Raw genomic sequence first — 21,984 nt, forward strand, 5'->3', positions numbered from 1 at the left:
AAAAATGTTGTGCAGAAACTGCTCCAAAATTTTCATCTACTTATTGTCTCGCATTGGAACGAATCAGTGGTCATTATTGTTGTCCATGAGAATTTACTACACAAAAAAGGAAAAACACAATGCAATGCAGGCTTGGCAGAGGGGATGCGATGATGACGGAGACCATGTCACATCCCTCATGCACGGTGTGCTCTTAATACATAAATTCTCAGACGGATGGGCAAAAACTGAAGTACATTGTGAGTCGGTGGGTCTAGCCATGCAAATCATAAGTAAACAAGACTCATGCAAGCAAAATCTTGGTTTAATCGCCCACATTACAGGATTATCTACCTATGTGAATGAGGTACACAGTGTTTCGGGTGCAACTAAGTAACCACTTGCAAGAAATGAAGGCAAGATAGTGGTTTCTTGCAGGTATTTTGACCTGCAAGAAATGCAAGACGCCAGAAACTACGCCCCAACGCTATGCTTCATATGGGGCGTGGCTGGGTAGCGCACATTTCTTGCAGTTTTTTGCACCTCGCATTTTTTGCATATCTTGCTTTGCAGTGCATGAAATGTACAAACCCGCAAGAAACGAAACACTACGTGGATTTTACAGTACTCTAAATTTCAAAGGCACGAAGAATGACATCATTGAATTCGCAAATAACCATCATCAGCGATCCGGTGTAATCACTTGAGCAAATTATGTGATGTAATTTGCATGAATTTCTCCCTCGTGTCTCCGAATAAATGAGTGATGTCCATGATCCGATGACTTCATTAATTCGTCGTTTTACCATCGCCGTGTCAAATCAACAACTGCAGAAAGCAAGGTAAATGTCAAGGTTAAACTACGATGCAGTTTACATTGCCAAGGATTTGTAGTGATGATTGTAATTTTTAGTTGAAAAGAGCGAATTTTCCACCACACAATCCACCCAATCAAATAATCCTTCCTACTTTTTGCAGACAGAGGATGCAATTAGTTTGTTTGTTTGGCACCATTATTTCGGTGGTGACAATAATCCGCAGAGCTACTTTGGTTTAAATTCCAGAATACTGTAACAAATTTGGCCATTTATTTTACTTTGTGGTACATACGAAATTAACTATGAAATACTTTCTTTTTACTAAAAGACTTAAATTAATTGAATCAGAATTGGATAAGGTGCACAAATACATTAACTTCTCCCACCAATGTCACCATTAAAAATAGAATGCAAGAAAATTTTCATTTTTCTCGAATTTAAATTTTCGAACTTAAATAAACATATATGTAAAAGTATTCACAGCACGATTACTTGTACAAAACAGAATTACTTTACTAAGCAACAATCATAATGGTCGAAACGGGAACAAAAATTGTGGCATGTTTACAACTTAATAATTCAATTATACTATTTTTATAAGTCTTACGAGAATAATTATCTTGTCATAAATCATGAAATCACGGAAATATAAATTATGGACACAATGTCGTCATTTGATGGGACGCTGTTTGACAGACTTTGTTCCGAGGGATGATCCTTCTTCAAATGTTTCCCAAGATACCATTTACTCGTGAATGACTGCCTACAGTGGAGGCACTCGATGTCCTTCCGAACTTTTCCCTTTTCCTCAGTGTGCTTCAGAAGATGACGAGCGAGAAAAGAAGGAAATCTGAAGCGTTTGCTGCAGAAGTGGCATTCATGTCGCCAGCTCTGCTTTGCCTCTGCTTGCTCCTCTGGGCTCAAATGGACGAAGAGATGACGATTCAAAGATGCTTTGTGGGTGAACGTCATTTTGCACGCAGGGCAGCCGAAGTCCTTCAGACCTTCGAGCGCTTTGACGTGGTCAATAAAGTATCGACGCTGGGTGAACACTTTTTGGCAGTGGGGACACGTCACATGGAAAATTTTTTTCTGCTCTAGCTCGCTGCAGTTGAGGTGGGTGTGAGCGTGGCGGCGAGCACTGGTCCTGTTGGTGAAGGGACAGAGGCATATTTTGCAGGGGAAGATTTTCTCCATCTCTCGACGACCAGACTCTGCGCCTTTTTCGCCAACTTGCGGTAATTTCTTAGCTTTTGACGCCCTGCCTTTGGCTGAAGGAGACTGCACGTGGTTATCGTCAGCAGGTGTTGGCTGTGGTTGGATGGAGTGAGTCTCCTCAGCAGGAAGTGGTCCATTCTCTTCAAAACTTTCCCCACTGTCCATTTTCTCCGTTGTGGGGGCGAGCGCGTTCAGAAGTATGAAGAATTTCGGCTGCGTATCGTTGACCTCCATGGTGTCCAGCGTCTCGTTCTACTCATCAGTTGCCTCGCCAGCAACCACCGATCCCTTTCTCTGCACACAAATATTATTGGGTCAGCATGTCGAGTTGAGTCACAAACTTGACGTGCAAATTAAGAACGATATCTTACCAATGAATTGTTATTCAAATTTCATGGATTCGGGATGCAACCGGTTCGGGAGTAAAAAATCTTTCCCTCGTCGAATCCTGCGTTTCAGGCTCATTCACAATTTTCAAACGGCGTTCAACTAGTCCAACTTTCTTCACTTTTTGGGTTCTGCACTCTTTTTCTTAACGTAAACTTGGTGGAAATGTTGAAAGCTGAGCAAATTTCTGGAGGAAGTGATATCTCAAGCTTCTGACAGAATCTCGCATAGTCAGACCTACCAAACAGGCAACGAAATGCAGAATAACTTCTTTGGGGAGAATTAAGCAAGGAAATCGTGTCACAATCAATAAGACGGTGGTGATGATGCTTAATGGCCATTCATTAATTATTCAATGGAAGTTGAGACGCTTGTCCACCTCTGGAAGAAATATGCAGGCGTCTACAATCTCTCAAATTTGGTTATGAATCAGAATTCCTTTCCTCCGTTCTTCTTCCACTGTTATCATTTTGCCTTTTGGAATTTTGTGGCACTTTCATGGAAATGAAATATTGAAACAGAAAATGAAGCAAGGAGAGCTCAACGAAAGGTATTCTAGATACGATTGAATCTGGATTTCTTAATTTTTCTCATACAATGTGATGAATGCATATTTAATTTGATGGAAATGAGCACATTGATCAGTCGTTTAATTAAGATAGATATATACAATGAAATAGTGTTTTTTTCGTGCTCTAACGATTTTCAAGTTAGATACCTTAAAAGTTGCGTAAAATTGAGTAGATCAAAAATCCGTAATAATATTGGGTGGTGCATAGTCAGTTTTCGCGATACGAGCAAAAATGTGCGAATTTTTTGCTAATTTTGGATTTTAACTCAAACTCGTCCAAATTTTGGCCAAATATCACCGGAAATTGGTGAACCTCGCGATCAACAACGACTGCCTCGGGGTGGACCACATGCCAAGCAGTCTAAATTTGTGGCGGCGACACGACGGAGTTCAATCTTTTGCGACGAAGACGACCGATAAATGCCGGGTTGAAGGGAACTTTGCGGAATATGTCGTGCAATTACTCCCCTCCGTGAAGAAACTTGACTTGAAATTCGGGCAGTGTGGCAACGAAGCGATGGAACCGTTCAAACTGTGGGATCTGGACGAGGTCAAGCTGGTCGTGCGGCATGAGCACGTGGCCGCCGGGGTGGTCAGCGTCCTAAGGAATGTAGTGGGTTGGAAAGGTAAGTATTTAAAAAGAGTGGCTAAAACTTAACCATAAATAATTATGTATGTATAAATATTTAAACGCATTCAGGACAATGTTTGAGAAATTTGCAAAACATGATTTTACAAATCAGTATAAACAGTTCTGCTACCGGATTTTATGTTTGCTTCTATTTATGGATTATTTTCAACTTGTAAAGAATTTAATAGAAAGGATGAGTTGGCGGAGTAATCTGAAGAGATAAAAACAAGCATTTGCTACGTAAAAAAATTCCACCTAGCAAAAGTTTTGCGAAAATATTTGCGAGATGTGTGGAGTCTGACCTCATTGTTTCATTTTAGGCGTCAAAACCGTCCATTTCGAGTGCACTGAGATCAGAGAAAACGACTTTTCTGACAGTATTCAATATGTCATTTTGTTCGTAGAGGATTTAAACGCGTGGAAATCTCGGGAGTTGTGGTACGTACTTCGGTAAAACAATTTTCGTTAGCTAATTTTTTTATATCCGGTTTTGCTGTAAATTCAGGTACCAGAAATTGTTGAAGTCATAATGCGACCTATTTTTGAAGCTGGTGGGACACCCGTACATTTTCTGGGAGGTGTGCATCATAATTAAATTAGTGGCATGTGAGAAACTAGGTGACAAGTAATTAGTGCCGTTTTTACTGTTTTAATGGTGCAGATTTCATAAATACATGCTTTCGTAAAATTTGAATAAAAGTTGTACTAATAATTTAAATTTATTACCATAGTAATTTTTTTAAAATTTTAAACATAGGTATTTCAACCTTCTTATTCAATTTATAATAATGAGAATACAAAACCAATCACATAACTAAAAAAAAGAGGAGTTCCTCTTTGGCATCCAACCGTGCACGGCGTGTCTCTCTCTCGCTCTGCAACTGGATCCTCTTCCATCTGGGTCGCGGGTGTGCCAGGGCTAGTAAAGTGTGTCCCAAGGCCATTTCGCCATGTGAGCCTCGTCCACTCACACCCCCCACCTGCGTGCCTGGTAACACCCCCTGCCACACCCGTCCCAGCAACGACAAGCTGAGCCATCAGGCGAAGACGGATCTCGCCGGACTCAGTGCACGGGAGGATCTACGCCAGGAGGACTCCCCCAGGTAGGTCATTGTTTGATATGTCGGGGTGGTGACCATGGGGGGTGGTTGGTGGAAGAGTGGGAGCGGGGTCGTGCATGGCGGTGGGCAGCGTAGTCGGGGCTACGGGGGTCCCATGACCCGGTTGTGCTGTAAGGGATGAAGGGGCAAGTGGGTAGTGTCGATCGGCCCCGGCTGAGGCCATATGGGGACACTTAGCCCGAGCCCGAAAGGGCGCTAGGGTATTTTGTGGTCCGTGGACGCCCCGCCCAACAACCTTCATTCGTCTTGCTTCCGCCTTCACGGTGCCGTCCTCATTTGGATATCACCACTCTCCCGTGAGATCTACCTATGATCTCTATCACTCATTTGTCCTGCCTGGGTGTCTCTGTAGTCAGAGCCGAATGGACCTCTGGGCCACATTCTCAGAGGTGATAGTGGTTTTCCTAGCTCTCCATCCTAGCTAGGTTTTCCCACTATTCCTCTGACTACTCTCTACATTACATTCACATTTACATATCTAACTCTGTAATATTTAATGTTGATGAGGGCTGCTGGCCATATATCAATAAATACTATACTATACTATACTACTACTAACTAAAAAAAAGAACTTAAACTATGATTATGATTTGTATCGGGTATGCCTAAAATTATTATTATTTTTTTTTTATCAAATTTATTACTAAAATATTAAATAGTGAAAAATTTAACAATGAAAACTTTGAAAAATGAAAAATTTTAGCATGTATGTATTTCGTATTACATTCGCGAAGTTAAATATCTAAGTGAGAACACTTCTCTTCTTTGAGATTTTCATTATAATTTTTTAATGCGTATTTTTAACACGCATAATCTTAAGACTAATTGAAAGAAATCATGATATTTAACTAACTTAATAAATAATGTTTGACATAATAGATAAATGTTTTATGAAAATTTGACGTTAAGATTGAGAAATTTTGCGTAAATAATTCGTTAAAAATATCTACTCTCTCTCTCTCTAAAAATCGTTCATAATATTTGTAGAAGTGGAATCCATGCTAGTTGCATGCAACGAGGTATAAAATTTATCACATAAATTAGTAAAAACCCTGGTTTAAAAAAACGGGTTAAATTTTCCCGCCCTAATTTTGCTTCCATGGTAATTCACTCTGGAATGGGGAACCTCTCCGAAAAACGAGGCCCGTTTGAAGTTGGGCGATATCCATGCCGGTGAATTCGGTTAATTCCCGACACCCTAAAAGAGTAGGGACAAGGTTGCGGAATCGGTCCATTTGTATGGCGTCGACTTCGGCGGGGTCATAAAACCGTTGGTACGCGCGGTCCGCAGTTCCACCCTCGCACATGCAGTGCTCGATACGCACCTCGGTCACATCTGTCAATAAAGAAATCGATTAATGAGAGAATTTACGCAGTCATTAGTAACTTTGTAAAATCGGTCGAAATATTGACAATGTTTTTGATAAAAATAGTGCAAAATGGGTCGATGAGAGACCGCTTCACAAATTTTCCACGTGCATACGCATACCACGTGTGGGGTAAATTTTCTAGAAGGGCGTCAAGTTTAAGGCGTTTTGGGCTTGAAATCTTTGATTTTTATATCCTGACGAAATATTAATATTTTTCATATAATTTCCCAAATATTTTCAAATTGTGTCGCTGTTATAATAAGCCTGCCCAATTTTCCACGTGCACCCCACGTGTGAGAAAATTTTTCAGGAAAATGACGTATTTTACGGCGTTGTTTGCTTATAATAGATCATTGATTGATTATTATAGTCGAAATATTGACAACCTTTTTGATAAAAAGGATGCAAATAATTCCACGCTTGTAAAAAATACTGAGCGGATTCACGCTCTCATTGGTAACTTTATAAAATCCGGGTTGACAGTTTTACCAAGAACTTGGTGAATCTCTCTCAAATTGTTCGAGGGAAAAAAACATGAGAAATTTTCATTCGCCTGGAAAAGATGTCGCCAAATATTCCAGAAAGTCGATAAATCTGGAAAATCTGTCGGGAAAGGGGGCCCCCACGGAAATATGGGTCAACGCCTTGATTGAAGCCAACCGTTCGAAAATCATTCTCAGAAAGACGTTCAATTCGCCTTGTTTGAAAATCCAGAGCCGAACGTTGATATTTAGTCGCCTCAAAGACGGGAACATTGGACCTGTGCCATTCAAAAAAAAATATTAGACACGCATTAATTTTCACGGGAAGAGGCAATTAATAAATTATTCGGTAAAAAAATTTGACAATTTTCAAATTGAAAAAATACGACCTGGTTTTTTATGAAAAGTTACACGTTTAAACCCACCGTTCTCCGAAATAATTTAAGAATGGTTCTTAATTAACGTGGGACTCGAAGACCCATCGTAAAAATCATAATTCCTCGTCTCTAGGAATTTATTTAAAAATTTTGGGCCACAAGTTTGTTTACAATTTTTGAAAATATATATAGTCCAAATTTTGCCAGTTTCTAAGGATATCTCAAGTTTAAAAGATTTCAGAAAAATTGGAACTCATCGAAAAAGCTCATCGCCGTCCGCTATTAATCAACTTCCTGGCTGGAAATTTGTAGTCCTAAATTTTAAAATGTGTACATAATTCCCAGAGCCAGGAAATGAATAGAAATGTGCCGATTTTGGCGAGTAGATATGTCAATACAATTTTCGGCACGCCAAAAATTATGCAAAAAAATCCCAATTTCTTACCAATCCTCTCCAACAACTCCAGATCCTCGATCCCAAACAGCTTCAAATTCGTAATTCCTCTCCAACAAGCGTTATCCCTCCTTAAAATATTCCCCACATAAACGTTCGCCCTTTGATAAACCTCATTCGGTATCTCACACAAGTCCAAATGCTTTAATTTCCCCATTTTCTCCAAGTCCCTCACTCCACACTTGAAAATCCGCATGACCCCGTTCTCAAACCATTTCAAGTTGCGAATCCCGTCCCGTGGAAATTGAAACTGATCACTAAACTGAGAAAAATCGTACAATCTCCGAGACCCCGTAAATCCCACCGTTAATTGCAACCGCTCCAAGGAAACTTTCACCGTTTCCAGAAAAACGTTCAAATTTTGCAACGTGACCATATCCGGACTCTTATTCTTCCCAATATTCCAATTAAACCGGAACTCCGACAAGTTTCCAAAATTTGCCGGAATGCTCGACAAATAATCATCCTTTACTCGTAAACTTTCCAAATTTGGGGTAACGGCTAGCAAAAAGCGTAGAAAGGTCTGCTGTTCTTCAGAAACGTTTGAACCCAGGAGAAATTTGGATTCTACGATGTACCGAATTTTTAGGAGTTTCGGTTTTTCGCTAATTTCCGGGTTGTACACTTCCGGCCACGTGACGTAGGGGCGGTCTCCCCTTTTGTATGCATGCACCTTCTTCTCGTCGAGGATGACACGCAAATTTTTGAGCTTTTCGAATTCGCAATTTGTAAAAATATTGTGCACAAATTTCCCCACGGAGGCGCCCCCCAGGACGGAAAGGTGGTGAATGTGGGGGCCGATTTGGGTGAGGAGATTGAGCGCTTGGGGGAGGATGGCGTCGTCGTCGGGGTACGCGGTGAGGGCGACGGATTTGAGGAGTTTTGGGGGAAAGGAGGCCAATTTGCGGGGGGTGATGAAGGGCCCCTGAGCAACCCGCCAGGGGACGGCCCGGTTGAGGTGGACGGTGACCCGTGGGGGGGAATGGAAGGAGAGGATGACCTCGTTCCAGAGGGTGGACACGAGCCGGAAATGGACAATGTCGGCGGGATCGGGGACCCGTTTTAGAATGGCTTCAACGATCTGTGGAAATTGAAAATAGGAAATATATTAGGAAAGTTGTATGTAATGATGAGGAAACGTTTGTAAACTTTGTAAATTTGTAGGAAATTTTATATATGTTTGTGGGGAAATTTGAGTTATGGACTTTTACGAAATGTATGAAATGAAATACAAGTTTTTGGAGGATTCACGGAAACGTTTGTAACCTTCGTAATTGCGTAAGTTTTGTAAGTTGTACGAACTTTTAGACACGTTTGTAAGGAAGTTTTGACTTTTACGAAACGTTTGAACTACATGTTTTTGGAAAAAGTACGGAAACGTTTGTAAACTTGGTAATTGCGTAAAAGTTCTACGAAATTTTACACATACATACATATTTGTGAGGAAATTTGATCTATGAACTTTTACGAAATGTATGAAATAAAATTTTTGGTGAACTGACGGAAACGTTTGTAACCTTCGTAAATTGTGTATGGCTTGTAAATTTTACGAAGTTTGACTTACGAGTGCATTCGTTAGTGCTTCTGCGGCTGCCATTTTTTGCAAAGTTTTCACAATAATTTAGTTCCCAACTGTATTAACAATTTTAAAAAACCTCGGGCCAATTTTGTACTTTATTTGTATCAATATTTAATTTTTTCCACGAGGATTGTGCACTTTTCAGCTGTGGAAAGGAAATAGTCGATCGAGCAAGTTCGGTTTGTGAGTTTTGTGTGCATCAGCGAAGTGGCGCGTCTTGGGGAGCACGATAATTCTACCACTGGCAGTGCTTTCTCAGAAAAAACTGGGATTTGGTGCCTCGTATCTCACATTAATGCTGATCTGTTAGAAATTTGCAGTCAGAAAAATTTGAAATTTGGAATGCACATTCATGAATATATTGTTAATCATAGTATATCATCAAATCCCGTTTGGATAGCTGTAAATTTTTCAGGAAAAATCAAAAACCCTAAAAAACTCTCTTTCGATTTTTCCTGAAAAATTTATAGCGATTTAACGGAATTTGATGATATACTATGATTAACAATATATTCATGAATGTGCATTCCGAATTTCAAATTTTTCTGACTGCAAATTTCTAACAGATCAGCATTAATGTGAGATACGAGGCACCAAATCCCAGTTTTTCTGAGAAAGCACTGCAATAGCCAGTGGTAGAATTATCGCGCGCCACTTCGCTGGTGTGCAGATATATGGGGGGGCCGTCCAAATATAATGTCGCCAACAAAACGCCGATTTATAGAGTATCCAACCACCCATTTCCTTATCCTTCTCATGTTAACCAAAACAAGGGTAAGATAACAGACATAAAACAAATCATCCACTTTTTGGATGACGTAATGTATTGGCGTCCCCTAAAAAGGTTGAAGGCATATGTATGAACATTTATTAAGTAGCTTCAGCTACTTTATGCGAAGACTTTGTCTGTCTGTCTGTCCGTCCGTCAGCAGGATAACGGGAGAACGGATCAAGATAATCGAAATCAGTTTTCGACATTATACATATGACCCCAGGGGGAGGATCCTATCAACTTTTGGGGTCAACCCCTTGGCGCCAGGGGGTGCGGTCGGGGCAAAATGAGAATTTTAGTGCAATTGAATCTATGGATGAATTAGAGTGAAATTTTGAGTTTCCCCATTGTGCCACACCCCCTGGGCGCCAGGGGGTGTGGTCGAGGCAAATTGAGATTTTTTCAAAAATTGAATCTATAGATGAAATACAGTGAAATTAAATGCTCCCGAGTTGTGCCACACCCCCTTAGCGCAAGGGGGTGTGGTCTGGGGGAAAATGAGATCTTTACTGAAATTGAATCTATAGATGAAATACAGCGAAATTAAGTGTTCCCGCGATGTCGTGGGAGTAGTTGGGGTAAAGTGAGTCTGAAGCTACTTCTTTATGTGCGTTTACGACGGTTTATTTGTTGAGGTGGAGGTTTCCCTGCCTACGATTCCTATCCGATTCGTGTAACGATGATAAGGATAAATTTACATATTTAGATATGTACATATGTATGTATATGCACATAACGTTGAGGAGTTTCTTTTCATGTAAGGGAACGTTTGTAAATTAAAGAGCAAGTCCCATTCAACGTATGAAGGACTCAATGACTCCACTAAAATCGACACGCTTTTATACAATCATTCTTTCAAAATTTATTTCAAAATTCTGGAAGACAAATTTGTTGTCGGTGAGTTGATTACATATGTACATACATAATGCTGAGTTTTTTTAAATGCTAAGTATTGATGAGTTCCCATCAAAGCTTTAAACTTGAAATCTTGGTCAAAATCTGGAGTTCATATTTTTGAAAAATTGGCAACGACTTGCGAGAGAAATTGGTCGTCCATAGTTTTAAAATAAATTCCCACAGCCGAAAAAAAACGAGGAAAAACGTATTAATTAGTTTTTACGTTGAGTCATAAAACCCTACGCAATATTCCACGTTAATAAACTGCGGCAACGCAGGGTACACAAGTAGCGCAATAATAATGCTGAGAATGCGATACAAAATAGAGAAAATACAGATTGCCGAATCTGAATAATTTAAAAATAATAAAATAATTTAAATTTCCTCAATAACACGTAGCCACTCTGACAAATCAAACATCTTACATGTTTTACTGTTTTATCAATCTTAATTAATCCATAAATCTTAATTGATTAATTAATCAATCTTACTGTTTTACATATCCTATATGCTAGATTCAATTTTTATAAAAATCTCATTTTGCCCCGACCACACCCCTTGGCGCCCGGGGGGTGTGGCATAACTCGGGGACACTTAATTTAACTGTTTCAGCCATAGATTCAATTTTGTAAAAATCTCATTTTACCCCGACCACACCCCTTGGCGCCCGGGGGTGTGGCACAGCTCGGAAACACCTAATTTTACTCTAGTTCATCTGTAGATTAAATTGCACTAAAAATCTCATTTTGCCCCGACCACACCCACTGGCGCCCGGGGGTGTGGTCCGGCCGCCCCCAAAAGCTTAGGGGGTCCTCCCCCTAGGGTCATACGTATGATGGCGAAAACCGCACATTGTGGTCATTTTGGTATAGGTGAGAACCCTGGAATCAACGGGCACCTTAGAAGGTTCCCTTGTTACTTATACGATGAAAGTTAGCCACTCCTGGACGAAATATGCATGCTGAATCTCGCAAATGCAGTACACTTGTCATCCTTATGCTTGCCAACCTTATGCTCAATTAACAATTTCTTATGTATGTCATGTAATGTATGTTTTACAGAAGGAATCTAAAAACGGCTTTATTGTTGAAAACGAAAATGTTGTCCAATTTTAATCCCGAGTTTGACACGTGAAGAAATATGCATGCAAAATCTCGCTCGATTACTTATGAGGCTAAATACATATGCATGTAGGTAAGTACATGAAATACATGAAAAACACCGTATTACAGGACGACGGTGTAATAAATGTAATGATAAACAGTCGTCCTAACCAAACCTTTGCAAAATATTAATTACGACATGAATGAGATTTAATGAATCGATCTGATTATTTAAAACATTCCCAAAAAAGCTTTACTTATTTCGATCACACTGCACACACAAATCGCACGCACATATTTATTTAATAATGTTATCACAGTTTTACATTTTAAATTTTAAATTGTTTTATTGAGTTTGTAACAAAAATATAAATGCGCATACAAAGATATTATTGTTTCTTGACATCAAAATGACTATATAAGACTTATCATTATTAAATTCATTATTATAAATAATTATGAATAGTAAATGTATAATTGAGTAACTTTTTCTTGTAAATAACAATAAAGAACTACAAAAACAAATAACGTGAGGTTCACTCACATGAAATAAGACTATGATGCATTTAACATATGTATCATTAAAATGATAACTGACCCCGCTAAGAAATACATATTTAAGATGATATGTAAAACCATTAATGTACAGTCAAAGAAATAATAATTGTGCTGCTAAATTAAGTAATAAATGTTTAAAGTCTCAACTCTCAAAATCTGGGAACAAGTGACTATTTCAAACTGAATTGGATAAATGTATAGTTCAGCGTTTGGCAGATTTCTAACATATGTAAATATAAATTAACAACTAAAACTGAGCAATAGCGGAACAATATAAACTATAACAAAACGTATGATCTGAGACTTTCTCCAAAAGTTTGGCAATATTCGATATAATTTTAGAGAGAAAAAGCGCTGCTCAATTGAATGCGCTCATATTAAGGCGCTCTTCCTGCATGAGGGCGCGATACCCTGGATGGAAGCCTTTCGACCCGTCGGGCCCGCGAGGTTGACGAATTACACCGGAGCCGAGAGAAACTTCACCGACGGAGAGTCGGTTGGAGGCCTTTCTCTTCTGGAGCCATGAGCTCATCGTGGCGGCCGGGTCGGTGCCCCCTTCAAAATAACCGTTTGAGTTTGGGCGAAGAAAGTCGACGGCGTTCTGAGAAGGGGGATTTGGAGGACAGATGCAGTAATTTCCACGGTATTGCGCGAGTGGGGCGACTGGGAGGGAGCCTCCGCGTCGTCGTCGAATAGGGAGGGATTCGTCATTTGTGGAAATTGAAGATCGTCTGGAATTAGTGGTCTTGTAGTTGGGCCCCTGATTCCCACGATCGGAAGAGTGAAGTTCATCCTTCTGGCGGTCACCCCCCTTTTGGCGTCGTTTTCTGTAAAGAGAAAAAAGATTTAGGGTTAGTCATGATATTTGAGCATGGGGGAGTTTTGCAGTCATCGCAATTGTCTCTCTCTCTCTCTAGGCATGTGTAGCAAGTAGTGAATTTAAAACTAAATATGGTAGCATTTCGGCTAAAATACTTAGAGTTCACAGGGTGAAACTGAACATTCAACTTATTTACTACTTACTCAGAATTACTTCACCAAAAATTTGATTCCCGCTTCGTATCCCTACCATACTAATAGTATGGGAAGGATACCTGCGCGGGATGGAAAAGAAAAACTGAGTTGATATTAACTCACCATTAATTTCTGCATACATTTACATACGCACAAAATGAAATTGTAAAGTTTAGGCGCGAAGAAAAGGGCAATCTGAGTAAGTGAGACAGTCATCCGCTTTGGTCCCATCATCAATATGCAACCAACTGCATTGCATACATTAAACGATCTCCATGCAAACTAAGGTTTTATGCAACTCCAGTTTCTTTTAACATACTCACAAATGTGCAACTATGCTAAACTAAACTAATAACTCTCCTAAAATATTATTGTGTGGCCAACGTTTCCTCATTTGCTCACTAGTTTAAACAATACAAATGCGTATTTTTGAATATTGACTTACCGAGCCAATTTCTGGTCATCTTGATTCTCCTTCTCAGCCTGGTTTTTCTCCTTATCGCCATCCGGCCCCGCCTTATCTTTCTTGGCTTGTTTGATTGGCATGGTTTGGAGTTCCGACGTCAAGGGTTCCCTCCTTCGAATCTTGGTTCCATCAGCGTTGACCTCCAAGCTATCCGAAGTCTTGAGAGCGTTCAACACGACGGGAAACTCCCTCGAAATTTGCTTCACTTTACGCAGACCGGCCACCAACTTTAGTGACACGAAGCCATCAGTGCGCCTTCGAACGTGTTTCAGCAAAAAGCCATCTTTGGCCAAGTGATCGTCGGAAAACATGGACTCGACTTGAGCCACGATTCGTGCCGCGACATCGAGAGGTACTTCGCCATCGCTGGAATCACTGTGTCTTCTTGGAGCAGGAAGAGGTGCGACGGATCCTCCACCGTTAGTTTCATGTTCATCAGAGGACAAGTTTTGGGGGTCATGTTCTTTCAAATTTGCAGAGTTTAGAACTGGCGAGCCTGACAGAGAGCTCCCATTTCCCGAACCATACCCGCTGGAACTGTCTATGTCCTCCGTCTTTTGGGGAGGACAAGCTTCTTCATCTGACGACACCTCACCCTCCTCCTCGGAATCCTGTTTTAGCGAAAAATTGTTGACTTGGTCATGGTTTTCCTGGTCGTCAGAGGGGACAATAACATCAGGAGTTTGGATCGTCATTGTCCTTTTAAAATAGGTAACGTCCGTGTCGTCGTCGTCTACTTGCTCGTCTCGTTCTTGACAATCAGTTATCTTCGTGCTATCGGTTTCGCCAATCAGACCTGAATTTCCTACACTGCCGAGCCAGAGCAGGTGACAAAATGAGTGCCAAAGTCGAAGTAAGCTGAGTAACAGGGTGGAAACGAGTGACTGACCCGCGTTGACGGCGGCCCTAGTTTTATTCTCCGGCTCGATCTTCACCATGGTCCACGATTAAGTATTATCCTGTGGAACACAATTACACATTATGAGATCAATAATAGCCAAGTTGTATGTACTATTTAGTGCACATGCATAATAAATGTATCTCGTGTGATAAAAAAAGACACTCGAACCGAGTATGTCAACTCATTCATGCTTGCCAGTAATTAAACTACGCTAAATTTATGTCACCCCATTCATTCACAACACAATTCATCTCGTCGGGATGATCACAGGGCAAAAACCGGTACGTAAACTAAAGTCAAAGTTACGTCAGTTGTGATTATGATCTTCGATCCTGACCTCCTCCTCCTCCTCCAATAACAAACTGATATCCTACTAATCACTGATAAGCATGCAATTTAGTGTGCACTACCTACCACCCAAAGTGAGTCATGCCTGGAAGGAGGATATCATCTACATACGTACTACTTCAAGCCAATCAATGTCATGCGATCGTGACGACAGACAAAAATTTTCTAAATATAAATATAAATTTACCTTTTAATTCCTCTTTTTGATGCGATGCGATATGACGAAATAGCAAATCAAGTGTGACCCGACCCGATTTGTCGTGTATTTTGTAAAAATCCGATTTTTCTTCCTTGACGTGAATGAGGTTTTGAAGAGAGAAATATTATCCGGCGAGAGAAGAGCAAGTTGATTCAACTGGCTAAGAGGCAGAGAAATGGTCTGGTCTGGTCTGGTCTGGTCTGGCAGAGAAGTGAGGATGATGATTTCTGATCCTCGGAAAGCAAGCTTCTTCTGCTCACAACTACAACTTGCAAATCAGCGCCGGTTGATAAAATTAGACAAATTTCAGTCAGGTATTTATTTATCTAGGACAGGATGGATGATATGGATGATATGGATGATGGAGAGATATGTAATTTGTGTATGTAGATGCTGGGTTGTTGACTCTATCCATTGAAATTTATCTAAATTTACTTACCTTCTCTCCTCTGACTCTGGCCATACAAATTATTTTATGGAGACTGGATTTCTCTAAATGGCCGAAAAATGGGCGTTGAAAAGCAGATCAAGATAACCTCGGGGAAAAAATAGTCAAGGAATTCAATTATTTAGTTCTTCTTCCTTCTAGGTGGACGAAGAGTATGGATGAATTATTGCTTTTTTAATGTCACGTATCTCTCACAGAGTCCCACAACATGCAGTGCTTCGTTTCTTGCGGGTTTGCTACGTTTCTTGCACTGGAAAGTAGGAAATGTGAGATGCAAGAAAGTGCCAGAAACATGTGCCACCCAGCCACGTGTCATACGAAGTATAGTTTAGAAGGGCATGCATAGTTTCTTGCGCCTTGCATTTCTTGCAGGTCAAAATAGCTGCAAGAAACCAATTGCTTACCGTTATTCCTTGCAAGTGGTTATTTCCACCGGAAACACTTACAACACGACAGGCTATCTTTGTATGAGAAATGTATGAGAAATGTATGAACAAATCATCTACAGAAAATCCACCTTTTTGGGAGGCGGATACTCAACAAGAGATAACACGATGCTTATCTAACAACAAAATCTTGGGATAGATCTCTATTCAAACGTATCACACATTCTTTAAGATGGGTCATTGAAATAAATGGAAGGTATGGATTGGATATATGTAAATATTATCAAATGATGTTAATTTGCATACTTATTTTACATACTCTGGAGTTTTGTAGCAGTACTTGTGATTCTGTGAATTGTGGGATATAGTAAAATTCAACTTATTTACTTAACCGACTCCCACTTTTAAAATGTCCGAGTTGGAATGACAATGACAACTTATCTTGACTTTTTGCTCTTCAGAAAGTAGTTGTAAGTTGGGGCAGGCAGTCACGTAAATGTGGGACCTTGGGAAATTTCGCAACCGTAATTTATTTTTTGCTTAAAATCTTTTCCGAAATACTGCCACATTTACTCAAGGGATGGATAAGTACGTTACATGTAATATGTTTGGTTAAAAGGAGTTCACACAGGAAAAAATCTTATTAGAAATATGTAAGATTTTTGACTGTGTAAACTTAATTTTTGCAAACAGGACAGCCTTGGTACTTACTTCCGACCTTCGTGGTTATTGACATGGTCGATAAAGTGGTGACTACTTTTTAGGAAGGGGGGGGGGGCACTTCTCATGGAAGAAGTCGGTTCCAATCAGGGCCTGATTATCATGCAATAAATCCAGGTCGAACCGGGATAAGCTGAATGCAGTTGAGGTGGGTGTGGACACGGAGGTGAGCACTGTTTTTATTCGTGAAGGGACGATGGCAAAATTTTTTGAATGCGAACTTTCTTTCCTTCTAAATAAATTGCATCAGTGTTTCGGGTACTGCAAGAAATAACGGCAAAATAGTCCATTTTTGCAGCTATGTAATTATATGCTCTGGAAACGATGTTCATTCAACGTGATGAGATGATGAGAAGCGAAGAAACCAATCGTCTCACATTTGTTGAACGAATCTTCAAGGTAAAAAATCTAAGAGTTGAATCACATTCGTCTCAATTTGCCTCCTGAACGCATAATGTTGCACTCTGTTCACAAAATAGTATACATCCTCACTCGCCTTCTTCGTTGGGTCGTGTCGCCACAAAAACTTTAGTTTTCGCCACCGTTTTCCGTACACAACTTTGCGTAAATCAGGAAATGATGTAATTTATTTGGGAAAGCACAAATTTTAGCAAAATTTAGAAATTCATCCGCTTGTTTGTATGTATTTACGCACGATTAATATGCGACGACCGAATTAACAAATTAGTTTAACAAATTACTAGTCGTTGCATGTTCGAGGAAGCCATGTTATGCTGTCCGAGGGTAAAAATCTACTCACTCGTCCATTGTGACCATTAATTACATAATGCATGCATATAATTAATTATGCACATTAATTACATAATGGGTCAAAATGAATACTTGAAACATGCAGAATTACGAACCGAGTAAAGTCTTGTATGTATTTATAAAAACAAACAGAATGATTTTACTAAATAGAAATTTGATAATCAAGAAGCTACAAATAATAAATTTTATGCGAACAATTTACCATGGAATTTGCATTGATTCCAGTCATGTTAGAACCGTCAACCGTATTTAAATAAATCAAATTAAATACATACCGCATCATGGAAAACATGATTAAGCAAAGATTTGAAATATTTTATTCCGAATTGTACAAGACTTAAGGAAGACAATTTTTTATAAGACTTCACCGCAATTCACGTACTACTTGGTAACTCGTAAAATCCGTGCATTTTGTACCCTAATTTTACAAACTTTTACAAAATAAATAGAAGCTCATAATCTGAGTAAGTTTACAAAAATCTGTAAGCTAACTTTCTTTTGAAATATGAGTAAAATTTTGTAAACGTTTGTTAGTTTACAGAATTTACGGATTTTACAATGTTGCTAAAAGCCCTGCGTGAATTGTCTCATTGTCGTTTTAAACATATTTTTATATAAACTGCGACACAAAGCGACACGGATCAATCGACCTATATTTAAAATATGAGTACTGTTTGTCTTGGTGTATTTATCTCACAAATGTGCGCACATTTTTTGCATAGCTTACACTCAGTCAGTGTGACTTACTTGTAGTTGAGCATGATATTTCGGATGGGGGACGACGTTATTTATTTATCATCGCGGCATAAATTTGATGCGGACGGGATGCTTTGGAAATAATAGGGTTTCATAAACTTGTTCCATTTCCTGCGATGCAGAAGGATCTGCTAATTCGAGTCGATACTTTTGAACCATTCTGGTCAGGCCGACGTGTAAGTCTTGTTCTGCGAAACGACGCCCGGCACACATTCGGGTTCCATGTCCTGTAAGATTATTATACATATTTATGACATTTCACTCTTAGAAAACTGGTATTAAATCATTACCGACCGAAGTATGGCTTTACCAGCACGGTAAAAATGGGCATTGTTGTGATAATGAAAAAACTTCTGCATACTTACCAAACGGGATGAAAAGGTAGGGATGATTCTGAACGGATTTACTACTTTCACCGACTTCCTCATCCCTCAGCCACCTGGATAACAAGGGAAATCACACAACGTAATTTTGATATTTTCAAAATTTTAGCGTGGTGGCATATGATTTCCAAATTTTTTCGGTTCATGAAGGAAGAGGAATTCATCCAGGCTCAAATTTGAGCTTCCAGAGCTCACTTGCGCTCGCTTTTATCCAATTTTCTACTGTTTCTGCATGGAAAGTCTTAATTAATTACTCACCTTTCTGGAATAAAGTTGTCCGGATCGTGAAAATACTGGGGGGACCGAAAATGCACAAATTGGTTCAGGTCGACATGAGTCTAGACACAAAATTGGAATATTTTAATGTGTCAAAAACCCAGGCATCCTACTAAAACTGGGAACAATAATTTCTCACATTTGCAGGAACCATGTAATTGGATAGGACTAAATCCGTCTGTATGATTCGAGATACTTCAGTCCCATTGGGATACAGTCTAAACACAAAACTTACAGCTTATCCATAACCTCGATAAGATCATCGTCTTCACTTATTACATTGCCGTGTGTAAAGGATGTGATGGATTTTTTACTATTTGCTATCAATCATGAGGTCAAACGGGAAGGTCATGACCTCCTCAAAAAGTGATTCACATTCTTTCCACACAAACTACCACCACCAACCTTAACGCCTCTTTAACCACTGCCTTCAGCAGGGACAACTTATTCAGCACGTCCACAGTGACGATACCCCCCTGTTTCCCAAGGTTTCGCTCAATTTCGACAAAAACACGTTCCTGTACGTCCGGATGTTTCGCCTAAAAAGAGATAAATTTCGTAACTGGTTTATTAATAAAATCTTAAAAATTAAGTGCAGACCAGTAAATACAAGTTGAACAGGAAGGTTGGCGTCGTCTGCAGAAATAAGTTTTTTTTTGCAAATTTTGTTGATGTAAATCTTTCTTACTTATGCACTTACCGTACTGAGCCCATCTCCAAATAATGAAAACGTAATGATGGCGACATCCTTCTCACTCAATTCCTTCCGAGATAACAAATAACTCAAAAAATTGTACCGATTCGCATCAAGTTTCCCTAATTTGGCTAAATTCTGAATTTCTTGGATCGTTTCGTGAATGAATTTACTCGCATGGCTGAAAACAGAATTCTATTTTACATACAATTTTTAGGTTAGTTAATAATTTTCATATAGGTAGATTTTACTCGTAAAAGAAATCCTCCGCGTCGAAAAAGCGCTTCATTCTGGGCGTGGGAAAATACTTGTAAAGTGGGAGGGACAACTTGAGCTCGCCAGCAATTATAAAAATCTGCTTGTTCGCTGCAATCATTTTTTCGACTAGGCTCTCATTCTCGGCGAAACCTCCCAACCGTTTCTCGAAGCATATCATCCCAGCGGCTGCCAAGAAAAAACACACATTAAAATGCTATTAATAAATTTAGCATAATTTACTGACAATTGAGGCAGGTCTCCCAGCGTATGCTCCGACTTTGAGCAAACTAGTGCCAATTGATCATAAATTTAATTAGTGTGAAATTTGCAAAAGATATGATCTCCCAATTTTGGTCTCCTACGTTTGGCAGAGATCCATTCAAATAGGGGAAAAGCTCCCTAAAGATGACAAATTTTACACCCAATTTACTGCGCGTTTTCCCCTCGTCGGATGCAAATACCTCTGTAACTATTCTAAACTATCTAAACTAAGGTCTATTACATAAACCTTTTTAAAAAAGGTTCTTCTATACCCAAAAACACACTTATTCTCTAAATTGTTTTACTACTTACACTCCAAAATCCACTTGCCCACCAGCTCCCTAAGATTTTCGACAATGCGGTCATCCTTCTTGGAACATTCTTGTTCAATTCGTCCCATAAAGTCGATCGCTACTTTGTCCACGAAGGGCAAATAGTATGAAACCTCTTTCGGCCGGAGCATCATCTTATGAACCGCACTCCTCAAACGGTACCACTCGTCGCCATTTCTATGCAAATTCATATGAAAATTTATTACATAAATATTTGCAAACAACAATTTATGTATGCATACGTATTTCCTAGTCCAAGAGATAGCTCCCTCTTTGTTCTGTAAAATTGAGTGGCTTCCTATTAACAGAAATAAATCCGTGTTAATAACATTTTTCGCAAGATCTTGCCAAAATCTTATATCGTAGCTAGCGTTTAGGGTGCAAATAACCACTTGCAAGAAAGAACAGGAAGAAAGTGGTTTCTTGCAGCTATTTTGACCTGCAGGTATTGCAAGGCGCAAGAAACTACGATCCGCCACTATACTTCATACGGAGCTTGGCTGGATGGCGTAGTTTCTTGCACCTTGAATTTCTCTTATTTCTTGCATATATTCCTTTGCAGTACAAGAAACGTAACAAACCACAAGAAAAGAAACACTGTTTAAAAATTCGCATTTTGTACATAATAAATAACCAAGTGACCTGTAGCGGCGGAATTGTGGGGCTTTTCCCCTCCACGCTGAACACTGCTTTCACATCGTCCGGATCAAAGACATGGATGAGGGCGTGATCCCCGCGCTGTTCTCGAACCAGGGGGCCATATTTGGCATGCATGTCGCGTAAAGCGATGTGATACCGTGACATTTCATGACCTCCGAGCCAACCTGACCACCAAATTAATTAAATTAAACTTTAATTTTCATACGTATGCAAATTATATATCTCACCCGGTAACTTATACTGGTACAAAGTTCCAACAACCGGGAATCGTCGCGGTCCTGGAATTTCGTCAAAAGTTTTAATGTGATTCACTTTGTCTGTCGCCAATTTAGCCGATGACGACGAAACGACTCCCCAAAGTCTCATGTTTCCACTTTAGTGTTGTGTAATAAGTCTCATACAAATTGGATTCTCGTCTCGATTAGATTATTAACATAACAACGTGCAAAATGAGACGAGGACACGAAATTGTGTTATCGATCGGAAATTACGACAATAGCAAATAACTCGACGTATCCGTGGAGAAGGGGTGTTCGATCGTCTCGTTTTATTAAATTAGAGGTCAGACCGAGATCACTACTTGACCTATTTTTAGATGCCGGTCAAAACTGTCTGATCACATGCATCCTGCATTTAATCTCTGTCCGTCTGCAGATGACGTGTAAATAATATGTGACGCGCTGCTGGACTTGTTTGTAACCTTCGCAAGCTGTATGGCATTCTATACATCGAGAAAGATGCAACAAGCTGTGCCGTATAAAATCATGGCCATCGTTCATATAGTCAAGAAATCA

The 21,984-nt window shown here is 39.7% G+C and overlaps 5 protein-coding genes across 10 annotated transcripts; 1 reads left to right on the forward strand and 4 right to left on the reverse strand.

Moving 5' to 3' along the window:
- Positions 1–1,031: 1,031 nt before the first annotated feature.
- On the reverse strand, positions 1,032–2,981 carry LOC110858032 (PR domain zinc finger protein 5). Its single transcript, XM_022106669.2, has 2 exons — positions 2,387–2,981; positions 1,032–2,309 (listed from the first exon to the last, which is right to left on the reverse strand). Exon 2 carries the CDS (start codon positions 2,247–2,249, stop codon positions 1,428–1,430), a length of 822 nt encoding a protein of 273 aa, XP_021962361.1. The 5' UTR covers positions 2,250–2,309; positions 2,387–2,981; the 3' UTR covers positions 1,032–1,427.
- A 110-nt stretch (positions 2,982–3,091) lies between these two features.
- LOC110858033 lies at positions 3,092–4,322 on the forward strand. Its single transcript, XM_022106670.2, has 3 exons — positions 3,092–3,599; positions 3,925–4,042; positions 4,110–4,322. Exons 1-3 carry the CDS (start codon positions 3,323–3,325, stop codon positions 4,132–4,134), a joined length of 420 nt encoding a protein of 139 aa, XP_021962362.1. The 5' UTR covers positions 3,092–3,322; the 3' UTR covers positions 4,135–4,322.
- Positions 4,323–4,335: 13 nt separating this feature from the next.
- LOC110858029 lies at positions 4,336–9,182 on the reverse strand. 3 transcript variants are annotated; one of them, XM_022106664.2, is made up of 4 exons: positions 8,973–9,178; positions 7,400–8,489; positions 6,649–6,855; positions 4,336–6,061 (listed from the first exon to the last, which is right to left on the reverse strand). In XM_022106664.2, the coding sequence occupies exons 1-4, from the start codon at positions 9,003–9,005 to the stop codon at positions 5,811–5,813; spliced, it is 1,581 nt and encodes a 526-aa protein (XP_021962356.1). In that variant the 5' UTR covers positions 9,006–9,178; the 3' UTR covers positions 4,336–5,810. The 3 variants fall into 3 exon arrangements, 2 of the variants coding, with proteins under 2 accessions (XP_021962356.1, XP_035714355.1); XR_002548724.2 differs by having other exon boundaries at positions 6,001–6,061; positions 6,585–6,855; positions 8,973–9,179; XM_035858462.1 differs by lacking the exon at positions 6,649–6,855 and having other exon boundaries at positions 8,973–9,182.
- Positions 9,183–12,016: 2,834 nt separating this feature from the next.
- On the reverse strand, positions 12,017–15,500 carry LOC110858031 (la protein homolog). Of its 2 annotated transcripts, XM_022106668.2 has the most exons (4): positions 15,234–15,498; positions 14,687–14,756; positions 13,777–14,607; positions 12,017–13,144 (listed from the first exon to the last, which is right to left on the reverse strand). In XM_022106668.2, exons 3-4 carry the CDS (start codon positions 14,490–14,492, stop codon positions 12,676–12,678), a joined length of 1,185 nt encoding a protein of 394 aa, XP_021962360.1. In that variant the 5' UTR covers positions 14,493–14,607; positions 14,687–14,756; positions 15,234–15,498; the 3' UTR covers positions 12,017–12,675. The 2 variants fall into 2 exon arrangements, with proteins under 2 accessions (XP_021962360.1, XP_021962359.1); XM_022106667.2 differs by having other exon boundaries at positions 13,777–14,756; positions 15,234–15,500.
- A 2,185-nt stretch (positions 15,501–17,685) lies between these two features.
- Positions 17,686–21,946, reverse strand: LOC110858034 (probable cytochrome P450 CYP44). Of its 3 annotated transcripts, XM_022106672.2 has the most exons (13): positions 21,418–21,941; positions 21,173–21,354; positions 20,773–20,828; positions 20,511–20,707; positions 19,931–20,123; positions 19,686–19,860; positions 19,586–19,621; positions 19,391–19,524; positions 19,125–19,203; positions 18,968–19,047; positions 18,692–18,765; positions 18,318–18,553; positions 17,686–18,220 (listed from the first exon to the last, which is right to left on the reverse strand). In XM_022106672.2, exons 1-12 carry the CDS (start codon positions 21,554–21,556, stop codon positions 18,366–18,368), a joined length of 1,533 nt encoding a protein of 510 aa, XP_021962364.1. In that variant the 5' UTR covers positions 21,557–21,941; the 3' UTR covers positions 17,686–18,220; positions 18,318–18,365. The 3 variants fall into 3 exon arrangements, with proteins under 3 accessions (XP_021962364.1, XP_021962363.1, XP_035714356.1); XM_022106671.2 differs by having other exon boundaries at positions 17,686–18,553; positions 21,418–21,940; XM_035858463.1 differs by lacking the exon at positions 19,586–19,621 and having other exon boundaries at positions 17,686–18,553; positions 21,418–21,946.
- Between the last annotated feature and the right edge of the window lie 38 nt (positions 21,947–21,984).

This window comes from Folsomia candida, unplaced genomic scaffold (assembly GCF_002217175.1).
Source record: "Folsomia candida strain VU population unplaced genomic scaffold, ASM221717v1 Fcan01_Sc020, whole genome shotgun sequence".
Classification (NCBI taxonomy): Eukaryota; Metazoa; Arthropoda; class Collembola; order Entomobryomorpha; family Isotomidae; genus Folsomia; species Folsomia candida.

Coding starts and splice junctions, on each gene's coding strand:
- LOC110858032 (XM_022106669.2), bottom strand. CDS start 2,249: ATGGAGGTCAACGATACGCAGCCGAAATTCTTCATACTTCTGAACGCG.
- LOC110858033 (XM_022106670.2), top strand. CDS start 3,323: ATGCCAAGCAGTCTAAATTTGTGGCGGCGACACGACGGAGTTCAATCT. Junction 3,600..3,924: donor GAATGTAGTGGGTTGGAAAG/GTAAGTATTTAA, acceptor GTTTCATTTTAG/GCGTCAAAACCGTCCATTTC. Junction 4,043..4,109: donor TGGAAATCTCGGGAGTTGTG/GTACGTACTTCG, acceptor CTGTAAATTCAG/GTACCAGAAATTGTTGAAGT.
- LOC110858029 (XM_022106664.2), bottom strand. CDS start 9,005: ATGGCAGCCGCAGAAGCACTAACGAATGCACTC. Junction 6,856..7,399: donor GGAGTTGTTGGAGAGGATTG/GTAAGAAATTGG, acceptor TGAATGGCACAG/GTCCAATGTTCCCGTCTTTG. Junction 6,062..6,648: donor TTTGGCGACATCTTTTCCAG/GCGAATGAAAAT, acceptor CTTTATTGACAG/ATGTGACCGAGGTGCGTATC.
- LOC110858031 (XM_022106667.2), bottom strand. CDS start 14,735: ATGGTGAAGATCGAGCCGGAGAATAAAACTAGGGCCGCCGTCAACGCG. Junction 13,145..13,776: donor GATGACCAGAAATTGGCTCG/GTAAGTCAATAT, acceptor TTCTCTTTACAG/AAAACGACGCCAAAAGGGGG.
- LOC110858034 (XM_022106672.2), bottom strand. CDS start 21,556: ATGAGACTTTGGGGAGTCGTTTCGTCGTCATCGGCTAAATTGGCGACA. Junction 21,355..21,417: donor GTACCAGTATAAGTTACCGG/GTGAGATATATA, acceptor TTTGGTGGTCAG/GTTGGCTCGGAGGTCATGAA. Junction 20,124..20,510: donor GGGCAAGTGGATTTTGGAGT/GTAAGTAGTAAA, acceptor TTTTCTTGGCAG/CCGCTGGGATGATATGCTTC.